Genomic DNA, 23,954 nt, shown 5'->3' with positions numbered 1-23,954 from the left:
CGGGAGGCTGAGGCAGGAGGATTGTGAGTTCAAAGCCAGCTTCAGCAAAAGCAAGGTGCTAAGCAACTGAGTAAGACCCTAACTTTAAAATAGGGCTGAGGATGCGGCTCAGTGATTGAGTACACCTGAGTTCAATTCCAGCACACCCCCCCCCCCAAAAAAAAAACACACTGCTTCTCCCCCCTGTAATCCAGAAGCTGAGGCCAGTGGCTAAGCAGTAGCTCTATCAGAGGTGGTAGACCTGGGGAGTGTCGCCTTCTGCTCCAAAGAGAGCAGTTAAGTCTACTGCTGACGACTGTATCCAATGGAAAATTGGAGTAACTGTAGGCTTACCAGATTAACATCCTGGGGAAGATTTGAATTGCAGAGAGACTCCCAGTCCATACCCTTGCTGCCAGTAAGGGCTTTAGTTGAGTTTATCACTGGGAACAAAATGAGTGCTGCTAGTGTATAAGAAACAGGCCCCCCTTTGTCCTATAGAGAATGAGTAGAATATCCAATACATGGGGAAGACCTGCTGTGCCCCACAAAAGTTCATGCATTGGAAATTTCATCTTTAAAATTCTATGTTAATGATATCACTATGAGTGCCCCATCTCCTGATATCAGTGGCTTTATAAGAAGGGAGACACAAGCTAACAAGCTTGGTCTGTCTCACTGTATGATGTCCTTTACCCTGATGTGACACAACAAGAAGGCCTTCACTAGATGCAGATTCCATGTACTTGGATTTCTCAGCTTCTGTGAGTCACAGGTATATATTCTTTGTAAACTATCTAATTTCAGGTATTTTGTTATGGCAATAGCATGATAGGACCTTTGGAATCACTGAACAACTTCACAGTGTTGAATAATTTAACCCCGAGTGATCTCCTACTTTAAAAACCCTCTCGGGCTGCCTCTTGTTGTCAGGATGAAGTCCAGATTGCATCACATGATCCCTGCCTCATGAACCTCTCCATGCATCACTTTCCTCTTTGCTCCCAGAATTCCACACACTAGCCATTTTTATTTGGTTAACACAGGCTACAAGATGCTTCTCTCGAGGGCTCCTGACCTTGTAAGCTCTTTCCATGTAATTTTGAATTTTCTTACCCAAAGTTACTTCCTTAGGAAATCATCTTTCCCATAACTGGTCAGTTGTCCTTTTTTTTTGGCGGGGGGTACCAGGAATTGAAATCAAGGGCACTTGACCACTGAGCCACATCCCCATATTGTATTTTATTTAGAGACAGTCTCACCGAGTTGCTTAGTGCCTCAATTTTGCTGAGGCTGGCTTTGAACTTGTGATTCTGGCTCCCAAGACACTGGGATTACATATGCCTGGCCAGATGACCTTCTTATATACATTGTATTATTCATTTTTATCACAGCTGTAATCAAATTGACAATTTTTCTCCAATAGTTCTGTTTACATTTGGTTAAAAAAAAAGTAATTAAAGTCCTAAGTCATTTGAGGGAAGGGCTCTGTCATGCTCTGAACAATGTATGGTTCAAGAAACAGATGCTCCTGAGGAACCAGCCTGCTATTCCACCAGTGTCCTCATTTCAGGAAATGCATCAATATCTACCAAAGACTCAGACAAGAAACACAAAGATCTTTACTCCATGTGCAAATGAGTCACCAAATCCTTCCCATTCTAAATATTTTGTCTGCCTATCTCTTATTTATATTCTGTTGGTCCAAGCTACCATCATTGACAATTTATACAATTTCAGTGACTTGTGTTCTTGTCTCTAGAATTGTTCCCCCCAATCCATCAAGTCTACACTGAATTCCTAAATGAATTTTAAAAGCACAAATCTGATCATGTCACTATGAAGCACACAACCCCAAATATGATTTCTTTATCTTGCTTATAATGCCCTCTTATATCCTGACCCCAGGAAGTTCTCCAATCCCACAAGCTGCCACCTCTCCTGGGTTCTTGCTCTAACCACCCTACAGTTTTTAGAATCCTAAATTTACTACACTCTCTCACCTCTCAAACAGCTTGCTTTCTTGTGGAAACATCCTAAAACTAGGTAAGTGGTTTCTTTTACAAGGCATCACAATAACCTACCCTTCCCCATTTTAATCTATCATTCTTGTAATTTCTTTTACCAGATGTTTCTCCATGGGGACTAAGATTGTGCTCACTGCTATACCTCCAAGTGTCCGGGCCAAGTTCACACCCAACAAAAAATGGTAAATAAACAACATGGAGGAGAAGCTGGAGTTATCCCATTTAAACATCAAATCACAGATAAAACAGATCTGGGTGGAGGGGCAAGGGGTGTCTTCCATTTCTAGGCCAAAGACCCATGGAAAACAGTGTAAACCCTACATTGGGGAGGCTCCATTGCTCCAGTCATATCTCCTTCCCTCCCTCCTGCACACAGCAAAAATAAACATCTACTTGTTTTCTGTGAACAGGAGAATATGCATCTTGCCATCACATCAAATAATTTATAAAAATAACCGAAGTCCCTGATCACGACTCTGGGCTTTTTCTTCTAAGTGTTCTATATTATGACTTTTAAATATATTTTTCAAAAACAGACCTACACCACCAAAGGATGAAAGAAACTAATGGTGTAAGCAATGCCAAAGGGTGTTCCAACAGAGGTCTCATTCCCAAGCCCTGGATATCATCTCATGTTGTACAATTTAGTGAACCCCAACCTCAAACTTGTTTACATTGCCCAGAGGGACTCATGCCCTTGGGTGTCCACCCCACGCTTACTGTTGATAATGGCATGAGATATGTATACTCTAGAAGATCATTTATGATCAACAACCAGGAGCTAAGGCCTATCAGAAGAACTGGCATATTCCTTAGTTTTGTCTCAACTTTTTTCTGAACCCCTTTGTTTATTAAAGATAACATGTTACAGTGGAAAGACTCTACTCAGAAATAACAAATTTTGGAGCAGCAGACTACTATAGGTAGGCAAGCTGGGTTGCCCAGATCAACCCACACCTGCCAGAGCCCAGCCTCCAGCATAGTACCGCCTCTTCCCACCTACTGCAGGAGGCCAGGCCCAGCCCAAATCCACCCACACTGACTTGCATGGACCCAGGTCCAGAGTAGGTCCGAGTTCACTCTGCCCCCCAACACCTGGGAGCTTAACCCATCTTAGGACACTGCAGTCACCACCCTAGCCTTCCCCACACAGTAACCCCTAACTTTTTAACAACAGACAGGATCTAGAAGCAGCTTCATCTCAAAGTTGGCATCCCAAAGAGAGTGAGGCCCACCTTTTCAGCCCCATCTCTATAAGACATTGCTTCCATGTCGGGGCACCTTATCTAAGCTATTACCACCTTTAGATGCAGTAGCACACACTGAGGGACACCAGCAGGGTCTGGAAGCCTACCATCAAGGTGAGATGGGCTTCCAGAGAATCTGCACAGACACAAGAATATAGGGTAGAAACTGAAATATCTCAAACAACATGAAAAAACAAGGGAGGAAAGTGCCCCAAACAAACCAGGTTACTGTAATAACAGAACCCATGGACAGAAAAGTTGATGAAATGTTGGAGTTCAGAAGGTTCATAATTAAAGAATGAGCAAATATAGGCAAAAGTGATCACTCCAACAATGAGATAAGAGCAAATACAGGTAGCAAAAGATTACTTCAAGAGACTCTGGGGGAAAAAAAAAACAAACCCTTGAAATGAAGGATATAATAAATCAAATAACTCAATAGAAAGCATAACCAACAGACTAGATCACTTGGAAGAAAGAACGTCAGATAATGAAGACAAAGTATACAATCTGGAAAATAAAGTTGATCACACAGTGAAGAAACCATGAACAGAACATCCCAATGCCGCAGTCTGTCTGGGCACAATTCAGGAGCTACTTGTCAAAAGAAACGAACTTTATTTTTAGAACGCACACCAAACCACACAGCTCCTCAGGAAAAAACTTCAGAGCCCAACTGCCACCACTGGCTTCCCACAAGCCTCTCAACCTCCCCCACTCCTCCTGCTCTTGAGGCTGATTGGCTGGGTCGCCTGGGCAGAGCCAAAAAAAAAGTCCCCCAATGAGCAGCTCCGTGGTCTGAAAGGGTGGGGAAACAGCCCAATGAGCATCACCGCAGAGGAGCCAATCAGTTGGCAGCTGGAAGTTTGCTGGCAGCCCCTTCAGCTGTGGCTCTCAACATCCCAAAATTATGGGACAGCATCAAAAGACCAAATATAAGAGTTATTGGGATAGAGGAAGACAGTTTTAATCCAAAGGAATGCACAATTTCTTCAGTAAGATAATATCAGAAAATTTCCCAAACATGAAGAACTAATTGGAAAAACCAAATACAAGAGGCTTACAGGACATCAAATGTACACAGTTATAACAGATCTACACCAAGGCACATTATAATGAAAAGGCGGCCTAGCATACAGAATAAGGATAGAATCTTAAGCTGAAAGAGATCGGACTCAGATCACATATAGGGGGAGATTAATCCGCATCTCAGCAGATTTTTCAACCCAGACCCTCAAAGCCAGGAGATCATGGAACAACATACACCAAGCTCTGAAAGAAAATAGATGCCAACCAAGAATCTTATATCCAGCAAAACTAAGCTTTAGGTTTGATGATGAAATAAAAACCTTCCATGATAAACAAAAGTTAAAAGAATTTATAACTAGAAAGTCTGCACTACAGAACATCCTCAGCAAAATATTCCACAAAGAGGAAATGAAAAACAAAGATGAAAATCAGCAGAGGGAGGGATTACACTAAAGTAAAATCTAATCAGGAGAAACCAAGTCATGTTAAATCCCCAAAATAAACAAAAATGGCTGGGAATACAAATCATATCTCAATAATAACCCTGAATGTTAATGGCCTAAATTCAGACTAGCAGGTTGGATTAAAAAAAAAAAAAAGACAACAATATGCTGCCTCCAAGAGACTTATTTCATAGGAAAAGACATCCATAGACTGAAGGTGAAGGGTTGGGAAAAATCATACCACTCACATAGACTGCAGAAGCAAGCAAGGTTTTCCATCCTCATAAATAAAGTAGACTTCAAACTAAAGTCAATCAAAAAGGATAAAGGACATACTGCTCAAGGGAACCAAACACCAACAAGACTTAATTGTAAATATATATGCCCCAAACAACTGAGCACGTACATTCAAAACAAACTCTTCTCAAGTTCAAGAGTCGAACACACCACAACAAAATAATTCTGGGTGACTTTCACACACCTCTTTCATCACTAGACAGATCTTCCAAACAAAAGCTGAACAAAGAAACTATAGAACTCAATAACACAGTCAATAACTTAGACTTAACTGACATTTATAGAATATTTCATCCTTCAATGAGTGTATACTTTCTTAGTGGCACATGGATACTTCTCTAAAATAGACCATATATTTTGCCACAAAGCAACTCTTAGAAAATATAAAAAAAAAAAATAGATACACTACCTGGAATTCTATCAGATCATAATGGAATGAAATTATAAATCGATTATAAAAAAGAAATAAAAGCTACTTCAACACCTGAAGATTAAATAATATACTTACTGAATGGGTGGCAGAAGACATCAAGGAGGAGATTTAAAAAATTTTTTTAGAGATGAATGAGGACACAGATAGAACATATTGAAATCTCTGGGACACTATGAAGGCAGTTCTAAGAGGAAATTTCATTGCATGGAGTTCATTCCTTAAAAGAAAAAGTCAACAAATGTCTTAACATTACATCTCAAAGCCCTAGAAAAAGTAGAAAAAGAGGAATAAATCAACACCAAAAGCAGAGCTGAAATCAATGAAATTGAAACAAAAGAAACAATTGAAAAAGCTGACAGCACAAAAAGTTGGTTCTTTGAAAAAGTAAATAAAATTGACAAACTCTTAGCCATGCTAACGAAGAGAAGGAAAGAGAAAACTCAAATTACTAATATATGTGATGAAAAAAGGAAATATCATGACACTACAGAAATATAGACGATAATTAGAAATTATTTTGAAAATTTGTACTCCAATAAAATAGAAAATATCGAAGGCATCGACAAATTTCTAGAGTCATATAATTTGCCCAAATTGAATCAGGATGATATACACAATTTAAACAGATCAATTTTAAGTGACAAATAGAAGATGCCATCAGAAGTCTACCAAGAAAAGTCCAGGCAGAGAAGAAAGAACGTCAGATAATGAAGACAAAGTATACAATTTGGAAAATAAAGTTGATTACACAGTGAAGAAACCATGGAAAGAACATCCAAAAATTATGGGACGGCATCAAAAAGACCAAATCTAAGAGTTATTGGGATAGAGGAAGGCACGGAGTTTTAATCCAAAGGAATGCACAATTTCTTCAGTGAGATAATATCAGAAAGTTCTATAAGACCTTTAAAGAAGAATTAATACCAATACGCTTCAATTTTTTAAAGAGAATTTTTTAATATTTATTTTTTAGTTTTCAGTGGACATAACATCTTTATTTTATTTTTATGTGGTGCTGAGGATAGAACCCAGCACCCCGCACATGCCAGGTGAGCATGCTACCGCTTGAGCCACATCCCCAGCCCCCCAATACTCTTCAATTTATTTCAGGAAATAGAGGGAGGACTTCTAAACTCATTCTATGAGGCCAATATCACCCCAATTCCAAAACCAGGCAAAGATAGATCAAAAAAAGGAAAACTTCAGACCAATATCTCTATTGAACATAGATGCAAAAATTCTCAATAAAATTCTGGTAAATCAAATACAAAAACATCAAAAAAGATCATGCACCATGATCAAGTGGGACTCATCCCCATAAATCAATAAATGTAATTCATCACATCAATAGACTTAAAGAATTATATGATTATCTCAATAGATGCAAAAAAAGCATTTGACAATATAGCATCCCTTCCTGTTAAAAACACTAGAAAAATTAGGAATAATAGGAATACATTTCAACATCATAAAGGCCATCTATGCTAAGCCCAAGGCCAATATCATTCTAAATAGTGAAAAATTGAAGGCATTCCCTTTAAAAACTGGAACAAGACAGGGATGCCCTCTTTCACCACTTCTATTTAACATAGTTCTTGAAACACTGGCAGAGCAGTAAGACAAAAGAAATTAAAGGGATACACATAGGAAAAGAAGAATTCAAATTGGGACTATTTGCTGATGAAATGATTCTATACCTAGAAGACCCTAAAAGTTCCACCAGAAAACTTCTAGAACTAGTAAATGAATTCAGCAAAGTAGCAGGATATAAATTCAACACGCATAAATCAAATGCACTTCTGTGTATCAGTGACAAATCCTCAGAAATGGAAATGAGGAAAACTGCCCCATTTACAATAGTCTCAAGAAAAAAAAATACTTGGGAATCAACAAAAGAGATAAAAGATCTATATAATGAAAATTATGGAACCCTAAAGAAAGAAATCAAAGAAGACCTTAGAAGATGGAAAGTTTTACCTTGCTCTTGGATAGGCAGGATTATCAAAATGACCATACTACCAAAAGCACTATACAGATTTAATGCAATTCTGATCAAAATCCCAATAACATTCTTCATAGAAATAGAAAAAGCAGTCATGAAATTCATCTGGAAAAATAAGAGACCCAGAATAGCTAAAGCAATCCTTAGCAGGAAGAGTAAAGCAGGTGGCAGCACTATACCAGACTTTAAACTATACTACAGAGCAATAGTAACAAAAATGACATGGTATTGGCATCAAAGCAGACTGGTAGACCAATGGTACAGAACAGAGGACAAAGAGACTAACCCACAAAATTACAATTATCTTATTAGACAAAGGTGCCAAAAACATGCATTGGAGAAAAGATATCCTATTCAACAAATGCTGCTGGGAAAACTGGAAATCCATATTCAACAAAATGAATTAAACCCCTATCTCTTACCATGTATAAAACTTAAAATGGATCAAGGACCTAGGAATAAAACCAGAGACCCTGTGTCTAATAGAAGAAAAACTAGGCCTTAATCTCCATTGTGTGGGATTAGGCCCCAACTTCCTTAATAAGACTCCTTTGGCACAAGAATTAAAATCGAGAATCAATAAGTGGGATGGACTCAAACTAAAAAGTTTCTTCTCAGCAAAAGAAACAATCTGTAAGGTGAATAGAGAGCCTACATCTTGGGAGCAAATCTTTACCCCTCACACATCAGATAGAGCACTAATCTCTAGGGTATATAAAGAATTCAAAAAGCTAAGCACCAAACAACAACAACAACAAAACCAAATAACCCAATCAATAAATGGGCCAAGGACCTGAACAGACACTTCTCAGAAGAGGATATACAATCAATCAACAAATATATGAAAAAGTTCATCATCACTAGCAATTAGAGAAATGGAAATCAACCATACTCTAGGATTTCGTCTCACTCCAGTCAGAATGGCAGATGTTATGAAGACAAACAATAGTGTTGGTGAGGATGTGGGGGAAAAGGTACACTCATACACTGCTGGTGGGACTGCAAATTGGTGCAGCCAATATGGAAAGCAATATAGAGATTTCTTGGAAAACTGGGAACGGAACCACCATTTGACCCAGCTATTCCTCTCGTTGGTGTATACGCAAAGGGTTTAAAAACTGCATACTACAGGGACACAACCACATAATATTTATAGCAGCACAGTTCACAATAGATAAACTATGGAACCAACCTAGATGCCCTTCAATAGATGAATGGATAAAAAAAATGTGATCATATATATATATATATATAATCAAATATTACTCAGCAATAAAAGAGAATAAAATCATGGCATTTGCAGGTAAATCAATGGAGTTAGAGAAGATATGGTAAGTGAAGTTAGCCAATCCCCAAAAAACAAATGCCGAATGTTTTCTCCGATATAAGAAAGCTGATTCATAGTGGGGTGGGGAGGGGGATTGTGGGAGGAATAGATGAACTTTAGATAGGGCAGAGGGATAGAAAGGTAAGGGAGGTGACATGTGATTAGAAATGATGGTGGGATGTGATGGACATCATTATCCAAAGTACATGTATGAAAACACAAATTGGTATGAATATACTTTGTATACAACCAGATATGAAAAAATTGTGCTCTATATGTGTAATAAGAATTGCAATACATTCTGCTGTCATATATAAATTTTTAAAAAGAGCTTGGAAATAAACGTGTTCTCCAGAGCTTCCAAATAAGATTCAATCTGGCTGGCTTCATTTCTGCCTGTGACACCCTCAGCAGAGAACCCAGTCATGGCAGGCTTGACTTCTGATTTACAGAACTGTGGGTTAATAAATGGGTGTTATAAGAAAAGAAATAACAAATTTCATTTTGCTTCCTACTACTGATCCCATTTGGGCAACTTATTTAATCTCCTTCAGTTTCCATTTCTTTATTTGTAAAAATGATAATCTAATTATCTATTTCCAGGGTATAGTAGACTGCTTTAGTGAGAATCAAGTGAGGTTGGGCAGAACCACCCTCAGGGGAAGAATTCAGTAGCTATTCTTTCTTTCCCCCTTCTATATTCTGTAATCCTGGCCCCTCTGAAGGGATCTATATCTTCTAGCAGAATGCTAAATCCAGTGGGAAGCAATAATCAAGAATAGAAGACGATTATTATTCACAAGGAAACTAAGATGCCAGTACATTAGAACACAAGTGAAAACTTCCTTCTGTTGTCCCTTCACAGTGACCATTGTCTCTGAAGCTTGTGGTGTCACTATATAGGCTTAGTTTATGTTTTTCTTACCCCTGTACTATAACCATCTTGAGAGACTCAGCCTCAGGAAATGAACTATTCAGCTCAGTATGATTACTTGGGTACTTTGAGGCAATAGGTTCTCAGGCCTACACAGTGGCATGGGTGGCCTATTTCAAGCAGGTGTGGACCCTTTGGTTCTACTCACAGGCCTGAAACGGGGTCCTGCTGGAGATAAGGCAGGGCTTTGGCATTAGCAATGATCTCCTGAGGCAGAGATGATGGCTCCATGCGTTGGAACATGGGTGCATTTTTCTGTGTTAAAAAAAAAAAAAAAAAAAGAAGTTCCCATGACACTGTGGGATCTGCTGTGGGGGGCAGGAATATAAATGACACAAGAAATGTCAGAGCATGATTTACACCTTGCTTGACTATTTTAATGGTGGACTCACTGGATTTCTAATTGCATGGCACTAGAAAGTTCTCACACCCTTCATCCCTTACTGTACTCACAGAGCACTGTGCCCCAGGGATACACATCTCCTTGGGAGCCCAAGTGACTCAATGCCCACCCACTCAATCATCGACTTTCACCTGTTCCTCCAGCTGCTGCCTCTGCTTCTTCACCTTACTCTGTTTATAGTAGTCCATGATCATCATTGCTGCATAGATTTTTCCCACAGTCAGGTCAGAAGCTAAAAACACAAACATGGCATGATGATGAACGAGGAGGAGAGAGTAGGGATGCCTCACAAGCTTTACTACCCACTCTCTGAAGTAGGTTTATACCCTCACTCACTCATCCAATGCTTATTGAGTCTCTGAGGATACAAAGTGAATAGGTCCCCACATCTGTCCTCCAGGAGTTTACAAATCCACCCAATGAGGGTGACAGTGACGATACTGATGGCAAGCAATATATTTGTAAGCATCAACTCCTAGCATTCTAGATGTCCAGATCTAAGTACCACCACCCTTTTCCCAACTGATGGGGGTTTGCTGAATAGCATGACATGGAAAGAATGACACCCAGGAAGTTTCATGCACAACCACAACGGTCTATCTTAAACTGCTTGTGATTAATAATGATTAAAGGGACTTTAGAGGGTAATTTAGTTTCCTAAGATAAAAGAGCAACCTTCCCTTATCTCCTTGATCATTCCAGGTTTCCCAAAAGATGTGGCCTTGGCATGCTGGGCCACAGTGGCAAGAATACTCAAGAGGAGACCCCACACCTTTGGGCATGGGCACAAGCAGATCCAGCATCTTCTGGGACAGGTGAGGCCAGATGGCCAGGGTCTCCTTTTGCAGCTCTGAGTCTAGCTGTTGCCTGTCTGCACCACCTAAAATACGATAAATCATTAATAAATCAGAACAGACACAAATACCAAGGACGAAGGGAATGGGTGGGGGCAGGGGCTGAATCAGCATGGCACCTCATATTCCAAGAGGAAATCTTGGCACTTAGTGACAGACAAGTCATTCTGCTGAGGAAGCAGAACACAATTTGACTCCTATTTTCAGTGACTCAGGCCTATCCTGTCACAGACCTCTGAGATCCTGAGACCAAAACTGACTTCCTCATTGATTCTAAAAGGATCTCAGGTACTCAATACATCAGAGGGAAAAATGGAATGAGCCTCAAGTAAGCCTGCCTTGCCTTACTGTGCACATATCAGTCCTCCAGCAACCCTAGCTCTATGATCCAAGTAGCCCGATTTTACAGATGATTTGGATCAGGCAAGACAAGGCAGCTAAAAGTCTGTCTAGAAGTACTAAACCTTTTCTTTCCTAGACCACTGAATTATCAATCAAGATGAGCAAAGTAATTTCATGTCCTCTATGATGACATCTATGACAGAAGACTTTTAAGAATTTAGAGAAAAGATGCCATATAGAGGGAAAATGACAAAATTTATATGCTTAACCTGCAAATATTTCTAGAATGCCCAGCTAGACACTAAAGCACATTCACTGTTTAACACTCAAAGGAGCCTTAAAGATGACCAAATCGTTTATTTTACCAAAGGAAATGACAAGTGTTATGGTTGTTGAGTCTCACAGGTGAAACCAGGACCCTGCTACTTAAATTCCAGGTCACTGTATTGTTGTGTCCTTGGCTGGCAATTCATATAGCTCCATCCTGCACAACCCCTCCCTCCCTCCCTCCCTCCCTCGGCTGACCTTTGGCAATTTTAATATCCAGAGCTGTCCGGATCAGAGCCATAAGTGTGGAGGTGAAATGGACTGTCATGTCCTCAGCCACTGGCATATTCATCAGGACCAACCTCTGTGTGAAAGAAGAAAAAAACAGCAGGCAAAAAAAAAAAAAATATCAAGAGATACCTTGTGAGAAGGAAAGAAAAGTGCAGAGTTCAAATGCACAGACAAAAAGGAAGGGCAAGGATTCCCCATACCCCTGTCCCAGTCCTACTCTCCCTGCTTCTCACCGAAGGCTCATTTGCTGCTTTTTCCAGGGAATGATGCCAAATTCCAAGGGACGGGGGTTCCCTGATCATTCGATGGAACTCCTTCATGGGGAGTCCTAAGAATGTCTTCCAATGGGAAAGGAAGTGATTTCTAGAAGAGGCTCTGGGGAAGGAGTCAGCTCTTGGAGGTGGCTCCATTCCCTGTCTCCAGGCTGCTCTGTATTTCCACTTGTCCCATAAACGCCCCCAAACTTGATGGAAAGATAGCGACAGGTTTTGGTTTGCTTATCTGACTTGGAAAATGCATCCTGGTGCCCCCTTTTTGAGTCTTTAAAGGATGAAATTTGCCAGCCCATGATTGAACATGCATAAGTCCAACTTATCCAAAGGATGAGGTGGAGCAGGATGGACAGGGGTAAGTGCAATCAGGCTCTAGGGGAGGAAGATGGGGAGAGCAGGGGAAAAAAAGAATAAGAGATGGGGGCACAGGCAGGAGCAGAGTGGGCAGGCCCTGTTCCCCTCGCCCAGAGGAAGGAATCAAACTGAAATGGCCAAATCCACTTTCCAGAGAGTATCGTGCTTTTAGAATTATTTAACTTTCCTTCCAATTCTCTCTTCTCTCACCAAGCTTTGTCCCAGAAATTCAAAGAATTGGCCACATCCCACCACCTAGTTCTTTGGGATGTGGTCATCATGAACAAAATTAAGATAATCAGTCCTTAAGCTATAGAGGAGCTATATGCTGGGTGGATGGAGGTCCCTAATGGCCACATTCCCATGAGATGCTCTCTGGAGCGATGCAATTTGGAGGTAGCAGGAGGGCCTCTGGCAGAACCACCAGCCTGGCAGTGGGGAAGTATCTCTTGGAAAGGCAGGCTCTAGGGGAAGGCTCTCTAATACACTGTGGAACACCTTGCCTAGAGCAATTCCACAGACCTGTTTTAGTGCATAAAAACAGTTTCTAGTTTGGATTCAAGTTCTACCTCCCCAACTTCTGTTGACTTTCAGAGAAGCAGCAGTATTACTATGACATGTTCCTAATGAATGAAAGAGCTCCAGAGTTCTGGATTCATCTAAACACCAAAGGGGAATTATCAGTAATGATGACTAATAGGTGAAGGAAAATTCAGGCCCCAAAGCTACGGGCGACTTAAGGCAGGCCAGGGCCCCACCCACAAGGCTATCCTGCTAATGAGGCAGAGCTAACAAGAAGGCAACTTCTGCCCTTCATTGCCCCTTCCCTTGAGCATTTCCATGGGCATGGGGTAGTCAGGTGAAGGCGAAGAAAGCTGCGGCCCTCCGTGGACCCTGGGTTGAAGACACATTCCTTTGCAGCCTCACACTTAGGAGGAGCCTTCCATCGGTTCCTTCTTACGTCATTGGGGAAGAAACTCGTTGCCAGTTCTCCTAAAGATTTCTTCTGGAACCATGTTTAGAGGAATTTCTGCATTGTTTCCCTAATTGATCTGAATGAAGCAGCTTTGTTTCTTAATAAGCTCCGATGGCTGCACATTGTAGTTTTCTTTCCCAAATACACTGTTTCCCTGGACACCACTTTGCCTCCTCTAAAAGGAAATACACCACCTACAGTACCTCTCTAGTAACCCACTCATGAGAAGCCAAACACTTTTAGAAACACAGAGTGACACAAAGAGCCCTGTGGGGGAACAGCACTGCAAACCCCTGTCATATCCTTTCCTGACTTTGTCCTCCTGACAACCTTCCTGACTCTCTGGTCTCCTTTTTTCCTTACTTCCCTCCTCCACCTCCCCAGCCCAGCTTCCTCCCATGTTCTGGCCTCCCCACAACTGGACCCCATCTCCTGTTGGTCTCTAGCCCAGAACAAAGGAAGGGGTGGTCTACCTTATATGCCACTTTGGAGGGACATCTCTTGCCGAGGCCTAGCGGTGGTGACATGAGAGTCAGCATTTCATACATCTCAGTGTAATGGATGCGGCCACTGCTCATGGGGGGGCGGGGGTGTAAGGACAGGACAGGAAGGGGTAGGGCGGGAGGGGTGGCAGGGAGAGGCGAGGAAGTGGGGCGGGGCGGGGGGCAGGGATGCAGACAGGTAGGAGAGGAGAACAGGCATTCCCAGAGAGCCAGAACAAAACAATACAGAAAACAGGAGAAGAAAAACAAAATGGACAAAACAGGAGAAGAATAGGAAACCTGTTAATCAAGGCAAATCATACATGTGACTCCATCCTGGTGCGGATTTATATCACGCCCCACACAGACCCGGGAACACCAGTGGCAACCTCTTGTCCTGCTGACACTGTCAGAAGGCACTGACGGGGACTGGTTCATTCCTCCTCCGGTAGCCTTACCCCGACTTCCCTGCTGGTCCTGTTTGCCCCAGCAGTATAAACTTTTCAATTCCCAGGGCTGTGTGTGAGCGGTATAAACTGGATAGACGGTGCTCCAGCCATGGGTCGGAATTCTGGTCCCAGGCTGTGACAGGGACATTGGCCTGGAAGTCAGGCCTCTCTCCTCCCCTGAACCCACAGGCGGAACGTCGTGTATCCCCCCTCTGTGGTGTGTGTGCAGCAGGAGGCGGTGGCTCGCGCTGAGTGGTGGGCTGAGGCTGCTTGTCAGAGTCGGCCTGTTGCTTCCACCTGGCTCTGTGGACAAGAGGGCTCTTTATTCCCCAGCATGCACCAGGTTGACGGCATGCTGGGGATAGAAGAAACAAAACCAGGAGGAGGAAGAGCATCTGCATGCCATGCTGCCCTCCCAGCTCTCCCACATGCGGCTGCAGGTTTCACCAGGGCGGAGTTTAAAGAGTCTCAGGCAGAGGCAGCTGTCCAGCCTCCCGAGCACTGAACCACTGTGTCACCAGCCCAAGCTAGCTCCGTCCATCGCCCAGGTAGGCTTCCTTCCTGAGCCTGGGGCCTCTTCCAGCTGCCTGGGCAGGGCTCTGCCTGAGGGAGTCCATGTGTCCCTCCTGCAGCACCAGGAGAGGGCTCCTTGTCTAGCAGTCTTGGCTTTGGATGGCTCTACACTGTAGAGCCACTGGGATGTAGAAAGTTCCCAGGGTATGGCAGTTTGAAAGGGAGGTCCTATGTGCCCCTGGACAATATCTTTGGTCTAAGCAACAGAAGTGACATGGCAATGGTGACAGTGCCCTCACAACTATATATGGCAGGACCCTCAGTGGCCCTTCATCTTCTACAGAGGCCATCCAGAATTCTCAGAGCTATTAAACTCTCCAATATATCCCCAAATCTATGCCTCCTTCACCTCTGCTTACCTGCTGCCCTAATTCTTTATTATTTCTCACCTCATTTTTGTCCTCTAGCTTCTCCCTACCTCAGTACTGGGGATTGAACCCAAAGGCACTCAACCACTGAGCTATATCTCCACCCCTTTTTTGAGACAGGGTCTTGCTAAGTTGTGCGGGCTGGCCTTGAACTTTTGACTTTCCAGTCTCATCCTTCCAAGTTGCACACTCGGGAGGATTCCAGGCATGCACCACCTATAGCTTTTATGGTCACTTCTGGCCAAAGCACCCAGGACCTGGGAGGGTAGGCAGAGATAGGGACGGCCAAAGTCATACTGTGATTCATTATACATGAGACAATGACATGATTTAGCTAAAAATGAGGCCTCTCTGTCTCCAGAGACATAACTCCTCAATAGATTAAAAAGATTTCTGCATTTGCTGGGGGAGAGGGAGGGAGAGGTCCCTGTGGTTAAATGCAAAATAAGGTAGAACAGATTGTACGTGTTATGATGCGTATGTGTGTGCATGTGAATAAAAGTGAGATATCAAATTGGCCTTCATACTAAGTCTTGAACTCATTTCTGCCTTCGCTACCAACTGTGCCCTTCTTCTTACGTAACAGCTGCTGGTTCTGGGAGGGTTTGGACCTCTTTAAACTCAAAGAAAAGCAACATGAAGGTTCTCTCATGTGGCGCAGTGGTGGTGGAGCAGAGGACGGAGAGGAAGGGTTAGATGTTGCATCCCACCACAGGTCATGGCTGGGGACTGGGAGCAAACCTTGCAAGCCACCCTGTAGGGGCAGTTCTCTCCCAGGCCCAGAGGTGGCGAGATCACCCGCACTAATTTGTACATATCCTTATACGGGATCCTGCCGCTGTAAAGGAAGCACAGGTGGGTTAATAGGATACTCAGAGAAGGGTGGAAAAGAAATGACAGCCTTGCCCTAAAGGGGAGACTGGAAGAAATGAGCGCAGCCTCTTTTCTTGGGCCAGGCAAAGCCAGACCAGAGAACAGTAGCACCAGAGAACCATCACCTTGCCAAATGGTAGAGCCCCAGTTGTCTCAGGAAATCAGAGTTCATCCATTGCCAGAAGAGCCCCAGAGCGCCCTGATACACCTAAATGGCCCATACTTGGCCAGGTGCAGTCACAGCCCTGCCTCTAGCTAGGCTTCTAAGAACAAAGACAGCCCGTGAGCCTCTGCCTGAATTCCAGAGCCGATGCTGGGCTGCTGCAAACCAGACTGCAGAATGGTTTGCTTTTCAGAAAACAGACACTGATTATAGTCAGTTACTCAGACCCGCCTATCAGGGGCAATGGGAAGTCAGTGTCTTTCTGCAGACTGTAAGAGACAAATTTCCCATTAGGCTAATTAGCAAGGAGCACAGTTGGCACGAGAGAATTTGCAAAGGGCCTGGATTCTCTTTGAAACACATTTTTCCTGAGTGCAGCCCGGGCAAACTCTCCTCTACTTGTGAAAGCCTTCTGGGATCCACGTTCTGAAAGCTCCCTGGGAGGAGCCCTGGATACTCTTTCCCCAGCTCCATTCCTGCCACCCAGAATCCAGATTGGGTCCAACCAGAATTCCAGGAACAAGGTGACTTGTCTTACCAAAGCCTTCTTTTGTGAACTTCGGGCTTCCTGTGGAAGGGACAGAATTAACAACTGACTAATTTTCAATGGTGAAAGCATCTTTCCTATCATGGGCAAGAACAAGGCATGACCAGGGATCTGCAGACCTGGACCCAACCTGAAACTGACAAGGGTCTCACAGGAGATTATAAATATGGTATCTCCACCTCTGAACATCCAGTCCATACTGGCAGGCGTGTTGAGATGGGTGCCATGTCCTGGATTCATTATGTCTGGGTTCTTCTTGATTTGGGCATCCAAACTTCCTATTCTTCCAGAGAGCAGTTGGTCAGTACTTCCACGTCGCTTACCTCTTGAGGGGATGTAATTTGACCATATAGTCTTTTATTTGACTCCTTAATGAAATTGGGAAGTAGGTGGGTTACCAGTAGCAACAGGCCAATGTCTTTTGCCACCTGTATGGATCTTCCTTTTGAAGACGTTGGTTCATTGTACTTTTGTTACTCCCCTCCATTTCATACAGAAAGCTAAGGAAACTAACCCAAATGAGGTACACTGTAACTTTGTAAAACAGAAGAGGTTCTATGTATATTTGCTTAGCTCATGTGTCTGAGCCTTACGACAAGTCCTCATGGCACTGTCTCTTCCCAGCAGCTGGAATGAGCAAGGAGGAGCATGTTTAACGCACATGGCATTTGGATCCTGTGAAAGCAAAGGAAGCTGGGGTTTCTGGGAGCCTGGGACACCAAAGTGAGGCTAGATGAGCAATGAACTCCTTTATGAGCCAATGGTTTCTCTTTACTCTGGTAAGTGACCAAGTGCAGACCTGGACCTGAGTTCAGCCCCAGCAAACTCTCCACACTTTATAGAAGCTGACTTTCCTTACTTCCAACTTGCGTTTCCATATCATCGGGTACAATAACAGCGTGCATGATGCAATATCATCCTTGTGACTATCTTTCAAGGTAGGTAGGTAACATCACTGCTTGGCAGCTGAGGCAGCTCAGAGTAGTTTGGTGATGGGTCTAAAGCTGCATAAGTGAAAGACGCAGACCTGGCTGCACTTTACCCCCCACCCCTGCCACTGCCCTATGTTTTCTAAGAGTTATATCCTGGAATGTGAGCCCAGAAAGGAAAAGCTGTCGCTCAGTCATTGTAACAGTAGTGAATTCAGATAATTCTGTGCCCTAAGTTATTAATAATTAAAGGAGAGGAGAAATTCCAATTCACCCATTCAACCTCCAAAACAGTAACCCAAGTTCGATAGCCTCCCAGGGGGATGAATCTTAGATTATGAAGGGAGTTCCAGGTGGAAGCAACGTGGTCCATTCCTGTGAAGGACAATGTCTCCTGTAGTATTTTCAGAGGGGGACCAGAATGGATAGAATGATAAGTTATGACCCAGAAGCTAAGATGACCTGGGTCAGAAAAGTTCATAGAAATGTCACCCTCAACCATGAGTGCCAAAAGGCTAACTTTGTACTCTGAAGCAGGGGTTGGCAAACTCATTTGACAATAAACTTTTGATAATAAAATATTTTGATAATAAATGTCTGAATTTGAGTATCATATCATCTTTGTCAAACACTGTACTCTCCCTTTTAGTGTGAAAGCTGCCATAGGTAATGCATATGTGTATGGTGCAGCCGTGCTCTAATAAAACTTTATTGGCAAAAACAAACAGTGGACCAAACTTAGCCCAGGAGCAGTAGTTTGCTAACCCCTGTTCTAAAGCCCGAAAGAAGTAACATCACTTCAGAACTTCCAAACAGTAAGAAAGATTTTTTAAAAATAGATTATCCCTGCCAATTCCTGCCATTTAATTCAGTTCCACATAATTAAAATCCCATAAGTGCTCAAGAGAACAGTTGAAAGAACTTGTTTGGTTTTCAGTGTACAAGTTCAGAGTTTATCCAACTGTATCTGTTGAGCAGGGTGAGGGAGGTAAACATTACTGACCATGGTGACCAAATAAATGTCTCTCTGAGCTAGAAAATCCTTATCAAACCCTTTGGTCACTCAAAAGAGTCCACTAGCATTGGCAAGAAGAGAAGGAAGATTACTGGACGCTCCTCTGGGAGTGGACCCAAACAATCCACATGAGAACTTTGAGGAGATTGGCAAAGTCAAGCCTGTTACAGAAGGAAAGAGGGTCAAGAAGCACAGGGTAAGCCTCTGAGGACTAGTCCAATGCCAAGGCCTCTTCATGGGCCACCACAAAGAGGAGTCTCCTCTCCTTCTATAATAGGTAAACATTTGGGTGGCTCCAATGCCAACCTCTTCCCTGAGAACTCCATAGACCCTGGATCTCTGGGTGGCCCAGAGGCCTACGCACCATGCCGCTCTGTCGTATTCTGCCCAGACGCGAACAAACTCATCCAAGTGGTGAGGCCCCAGGATGGAGGAGTCCCGAGTCAGGTACTCAAAGTTGTCCATGATGACAGCCACAAACAGGTTGAGCATCTGAAGGGCACAGGGGAGAAGAGAAGTTAGGAGCAACCTAAAGCAGCGCTCAGGAAGCAAAAAAAAGAAGCTTCAAGGCACATAAAAGATTTCAAAAGTGTGTAAGACTGAAACTCCTAGCAAAGCGCATCAATCTTGCTGAACGCAACATTTTTTCATTATTCATACTGCACATTCATCATGTGAGCATTATGTTTTCATTTTTCTATGCCATTTCATATTTGCAAAATACTCCATAGCCACTTTTATTATCTCTTCAATTTATTTAATTGTTCTTGTGGCAGCAGAACAGAGGTAGCAACCTCAGCATTCTCAAAGCCTAGAGAAAGTCAAGGCCCGATACCAATCTTCCCTCTCCAACCTCCCTCCTCACCTCTTGCTCTACAGAAAGGACCCAGAAAGAGAACTGGTGAGAGGTTTCAGAGCTGAGGGGGTGGCCGACTGCATGAGGACAAGCAGCTCTTCGTGGATCTGAAGCAGCTTTTCCTGGACCCTGTTCTCCCACATGTCTGCTCAGCCCACCCTTCAGAGACACATTTCCAGGCCTAGAACACTGCTTGAAGCACCCAAGGCCTTCACTAGATAGTATCACTTGAATATTCTTGCAGAATTACATAGTATTTAGAAAAGACAGTGATGTATTGGAAACATAAAAATGTTACAAATTGCAAGAGCCGTGAAAGCAGTACATGCAGATGATAGTGGAGACAGAAAGGAGTACGAAGGCAACCTTTCCTAGCTGAGAAGATTCTTGAACTGAGTCCTGCGAGATCAAGCCCTACTTATCAGACAGACACAGGTCTATAAGGCAATATTTTAGGTAGAGGCAGCATAATGGAAGAGAACACAGACATAGGCAGGGACAGGGACCCTCCAGGAATCGGTAAGGAGGGCAGAGTAGTGGGACCAAGGGCTGAGTCACCAGCCCTTGGTATCTCATCAACCTCATTAGAAAGTCTAGACCAAGAGTGGTGACCTGGACAATAGCGCATATCACAGGCCTTGCTCTTCAGCTCCACTGTCCTAGTACCCAGCAGCTGACAGTATGGATACAAATGAGCATGGCCGTTTTCCAAGAAGGCTTTGTTTATGGACACTGAAATTTGAATTTCATATAATTTCAACATGTTATGAAACAGTATTCATCTTTTTTTTTCCTCCCCCAATTCTAAAGAATATAAAAACATTGTTAGCTTACGGGCCATATAAAAGCAGGTGGCAAATCAGATTTGGCCCATGGGCTATCATTTGCAGAACTGTGGTCTAGACTATTATGCAGGCAACAGGAGCCACGAAATGGGTATAAACAGAGGCAAGACCAAGGGACATGCACATTCAGAAAGAACCCTTGGTAACTGTGCAGGGGTGGGCAGGAGACCAGCAGGAGGGTCTTGTGGTGCTTCTGAATCAAGCCAGAGGCCAGGAGAATAGCAAAACCAGGATTAGAGAGTTAATGAAGTTGGACTCCTTAGTACTTGATGACCAGCAGTTAATTTTGTTTCTTGGGTGCCCAGCCCCTAATGACAATATTTCTGGCATAGGTTCTTGCCTATTCCTAGTTAGTGTGGTTCAATGGGCACCATGCTATGACCCAGTCACTGAATCCTACTTCCTTGGGCTGCAGTGATTGGTGACCCAATCAAAGCCAATAAAAGAATAAAAGACTAGTATGTAAGGATATGAGGTCTACAGCTGCTGATGCAGCCATCAAGGGACCAAAAGATGGAGTGTTTGAGAAACAAGTAGAGGAAGAAACCTATAAACAGAGAAAGCTCATCCTGGCAATGTCATATGAGCCCCATATCAGGCCTTGCTTCAGCCTGCCCAGGACACCTCACTGCCATGAGCCTGTAAAATCCCATCTTGCTTCGGCTGGGTCAGTTGTTCTTTCTGTTATTCGCAGTTCTCCGATAGAGACTAACCAGCCAGTGGGATGAAAAACAGGACGCTCTCAGGTGGATTCCCAGGTTACATGGCTGCCGTATACACAGAGGTGCCATATACACAGACAGGGTAAGGAAAGTCTAGGAAGGACATGGTTGGAGAGTCCCCTCTGCAACATGAAGAGAGTGCATTCCAAACTAATAGCCAGTCTCTTCTATCACTCCTTCCTGCTACCTCAAACAGAAGTGGATGGCTGGTGGTCTGCTTGTCTTCTCTTGCCATAAGGGTGAAGACACTCCCTAGGGGTGTCACAGGCATGAGTAGGTCCTAACAGCTCTGTAGAGCCACCATAACAAGCCCGTCCACCTTCCTTCAGACTCTACTCACATGAGAGGGAAATCAATGTCCCGCCTGGTTAAGCTGCTGCTATTTGGGGGTTTCTGTCTCATGGAGGTAAACTTTATCCAAACATGGGCTTTTGTTTCTGTCACTGAGATTGGAGCCATTGTGAATTTATTCAACCACTGCTTGGATTATAAAGAGTTCTCTATATATGCACAGATTTCTTTTGTGCTCCTTACAGAGTACCTATTGTTACTGTTGACAAAAATATTTGCATCGTTGTTACCTCACCTTTGTACAGTCTTCAAGAGAGTGCCCGGTGCATTCACACCTATTGTTTGTTTTAATGCTCACTCTCATCCTGGTGAGGCAGGTTTACCACCGGCCCTTCAAGGAAACAAGTGCTTTGATCCACATTTGTGTTCTGAGCCCCCAGTACAATGGCTGGCTGTGCATCAGGCAATCTCTGAAGAATGGTCTCAGCTGAGAAGTTGTGTGACTTGCCCAAGGTCACAAACTCAGTCTCACATAGAGCTGAGATTTGAGAGCAGGTCATCTTGTACTGAATAAAGCTTCATTAAAAATAACATTAATGTGAATTATGCAGCACCCTCTATCTTGAAACTCTAAAAGTACCTTTATAGCCTCTAATTAATTTTCCAGTTATATCTTTGGTTTCTTTTAAATATTTATTATTAAACACTTAAACCATGTAGGATAAAACTGGGATGTCCGCATGCCCTTCTTTCTGCTCCATTTCACCCCTACTGATGCACTCATACCCTGTAACCTGACTTTCCTCTTTTGACTATTGGTAACTGAGGAAATGAACCTTGATGACAGTTCTATCCCAGTGCCTAGCACAATGCCAGCCTTTAACAGTCACTTGATAAAAATGTGCCAAGGGTGTGAAAAAATAAACTTAAAACTCCAATTAATAACAACATTCTGTTTTCTTTCAGTTATTTTCCTCATACATTATGCTTCTAGATTTATAAACAGGATGCTGTCTTGTTATTTTTCCATGGCAAGATGTTTCACTCCCAAGAAGGAAGTGTATTAAAACACATGTATCAGTTCACTGTGCATAAAATTTGCATTACCCAGCCATTTTTTTTTCTCCCATTTTAAAGATACTATGAAAAGGAAGGCATCTTGGCCAAGGCTAATATATAAATGAAGCCAAGGCCACAGAGGGGCTCCCCCAGGCTGCAGCTGGCTCACTCCCTGTATCATGAACCTGTGACGCCCCCCTTCCGCCTGCCTGCAAGCCCCTCCCACTCACTGGAGAGAGCTGGACCTCAGGAAGGCACTGCCCCCTGTGATCACTATAAAGAGTGGAAATGCCTGGACATGAGACGGTTAACTTGCCTTTTGATGCAAGGCCATGGACCCGACCACTTTTCAGCAGTAACACTGTTTTAGTTTGGGATTTTTTTGTACTGCCAGTGGCCTGAGCAGTGAGGCTGAGCTGAGGCAGGTCAGAGTGGCCAGAAACAGCACGATGACCCTTTTATTGATCTGGTAGCACCTTATACATTTACTCTGTTTACCACTGCTTGTCTGATGTACAAGGCAGAAATTTCTGGATGCTGGGGACTCATGTTTTCTTCAAAAGAAAGAAGAGAGACAGCGGCATTAGGACTCTCACCACTTTCTAAGTGGGTATGCTCCACATACGCACTTAGTATTTACTGTCACACAAAGAACCCCATCCTTTCACACCTCCAAGCTGGCCAGTTGTCATCAAATCTGATGACATGTCAGGAGTTTTGGGAAAAGTATAAATGGCAGCCGCACCCCAGAGAAAAACCCCAACATGGCGCCTAAGGACCTCTTCTTCCTACCTTCTTTTCTGCAGTGGTGCGAAAAGTTCCCGCCCGTGTGAACTCTCCCGCTGGCGCCAATTTCAAATCTCGCTGGCGGGGAACCTTAGCCCCAATAAGAACTAATTCCTGGGCTCCGGAGCTGATATCTGGAAGAACTTGCCAATAAACGGGTGGCCTGCCATTTATCTAAGCCCTACCATCTCCCCTTAGTTCTATATAAGCACACAGCCTTTTGCAATAAAATTGGAATTCTCTCGGCGAAGTGTCTTTGCGTGGGGAATTCTTTCAAGGAGAGAACCACATCTGTCATCTTGAACATTATCACTCTACTCTTATTAATCCTGTCACCTTCTTTGTCCAAAGTGCTTTTTCTCAAATACTTCAAAACTCCAAAAGAGGGGCAAAGTGCTCCTGGCTGTAGTCATAAGACACCTGAGGTACAAAAGAGAACAGATTTGCCCTGGGTCACTGCGGAGTCCACAGTGTACAGTCACTGAATGCCTGAAGCCTTCTCCCTGCTCACAACAGTTC

At 43.3% G+C, this 23,954-nt stretch overlaps 1 protein-coding gene across 1 annotated transcript in view; it reads right to left on the bottom strand.

Moving 5' to 3' along the window:
- Positions 1–23,954, bottom strand: part of Cacna1e (calcium voltage-gated channel subunit alpha1 E) — a 443,649-nt gene that overhangs the window by 9,496 nt on the left and 410,199 nt on the right. Inside the window, exons 40-45 of the mRNA XM_058571374.1 lie at positions 19,241–19,368; positions 13,951–14,047; positions 11,843–11,948; positions 10,894–11,001; positions 10,253–10,353; positions 9,867–9,973 (exon numbers count right to left, since the gene is read on the bottom strand). Coding sequence (XP_058427357.1) covers positions 9,867–9,973; positions 10,253–10,353; positions 10,894–11,001; positions 11,843–11,948; positions 13,951–14,047; positions 19,241–19,368 — 647 coding nt within the window. The remainder of the gene's footprint in view (positions 1–9,866; positions 9,974–10,252; positions 10,354–10,893; positions 11,002–11,842; positions 11,949–13,950; positions 14,048–19,240; positions 19,369–23,954) is intronic.

The sequence above is a fragment of the Marmota monax genome, unplaced genomic scaffold, assembly GCF_021218885.2.
Source record: "Marmota monax isolate L192 unplaced genomic scaffold, Marmota_monax_Labrador192_F-V1.1 WCK01_AAM20220418_F8-fsc00209, whole genome shotgun sequence".
Lineage (NCBI taxonomy): Eukaryota > Metazoa > Chordata > Mammalia > Rodentia > Sciuridae > Marmota > Marmota monax.
Note: the sequence above shows the minus strand (reverse complement) of the source record. Positions and strands in the feature narration are given on the sequence as shown.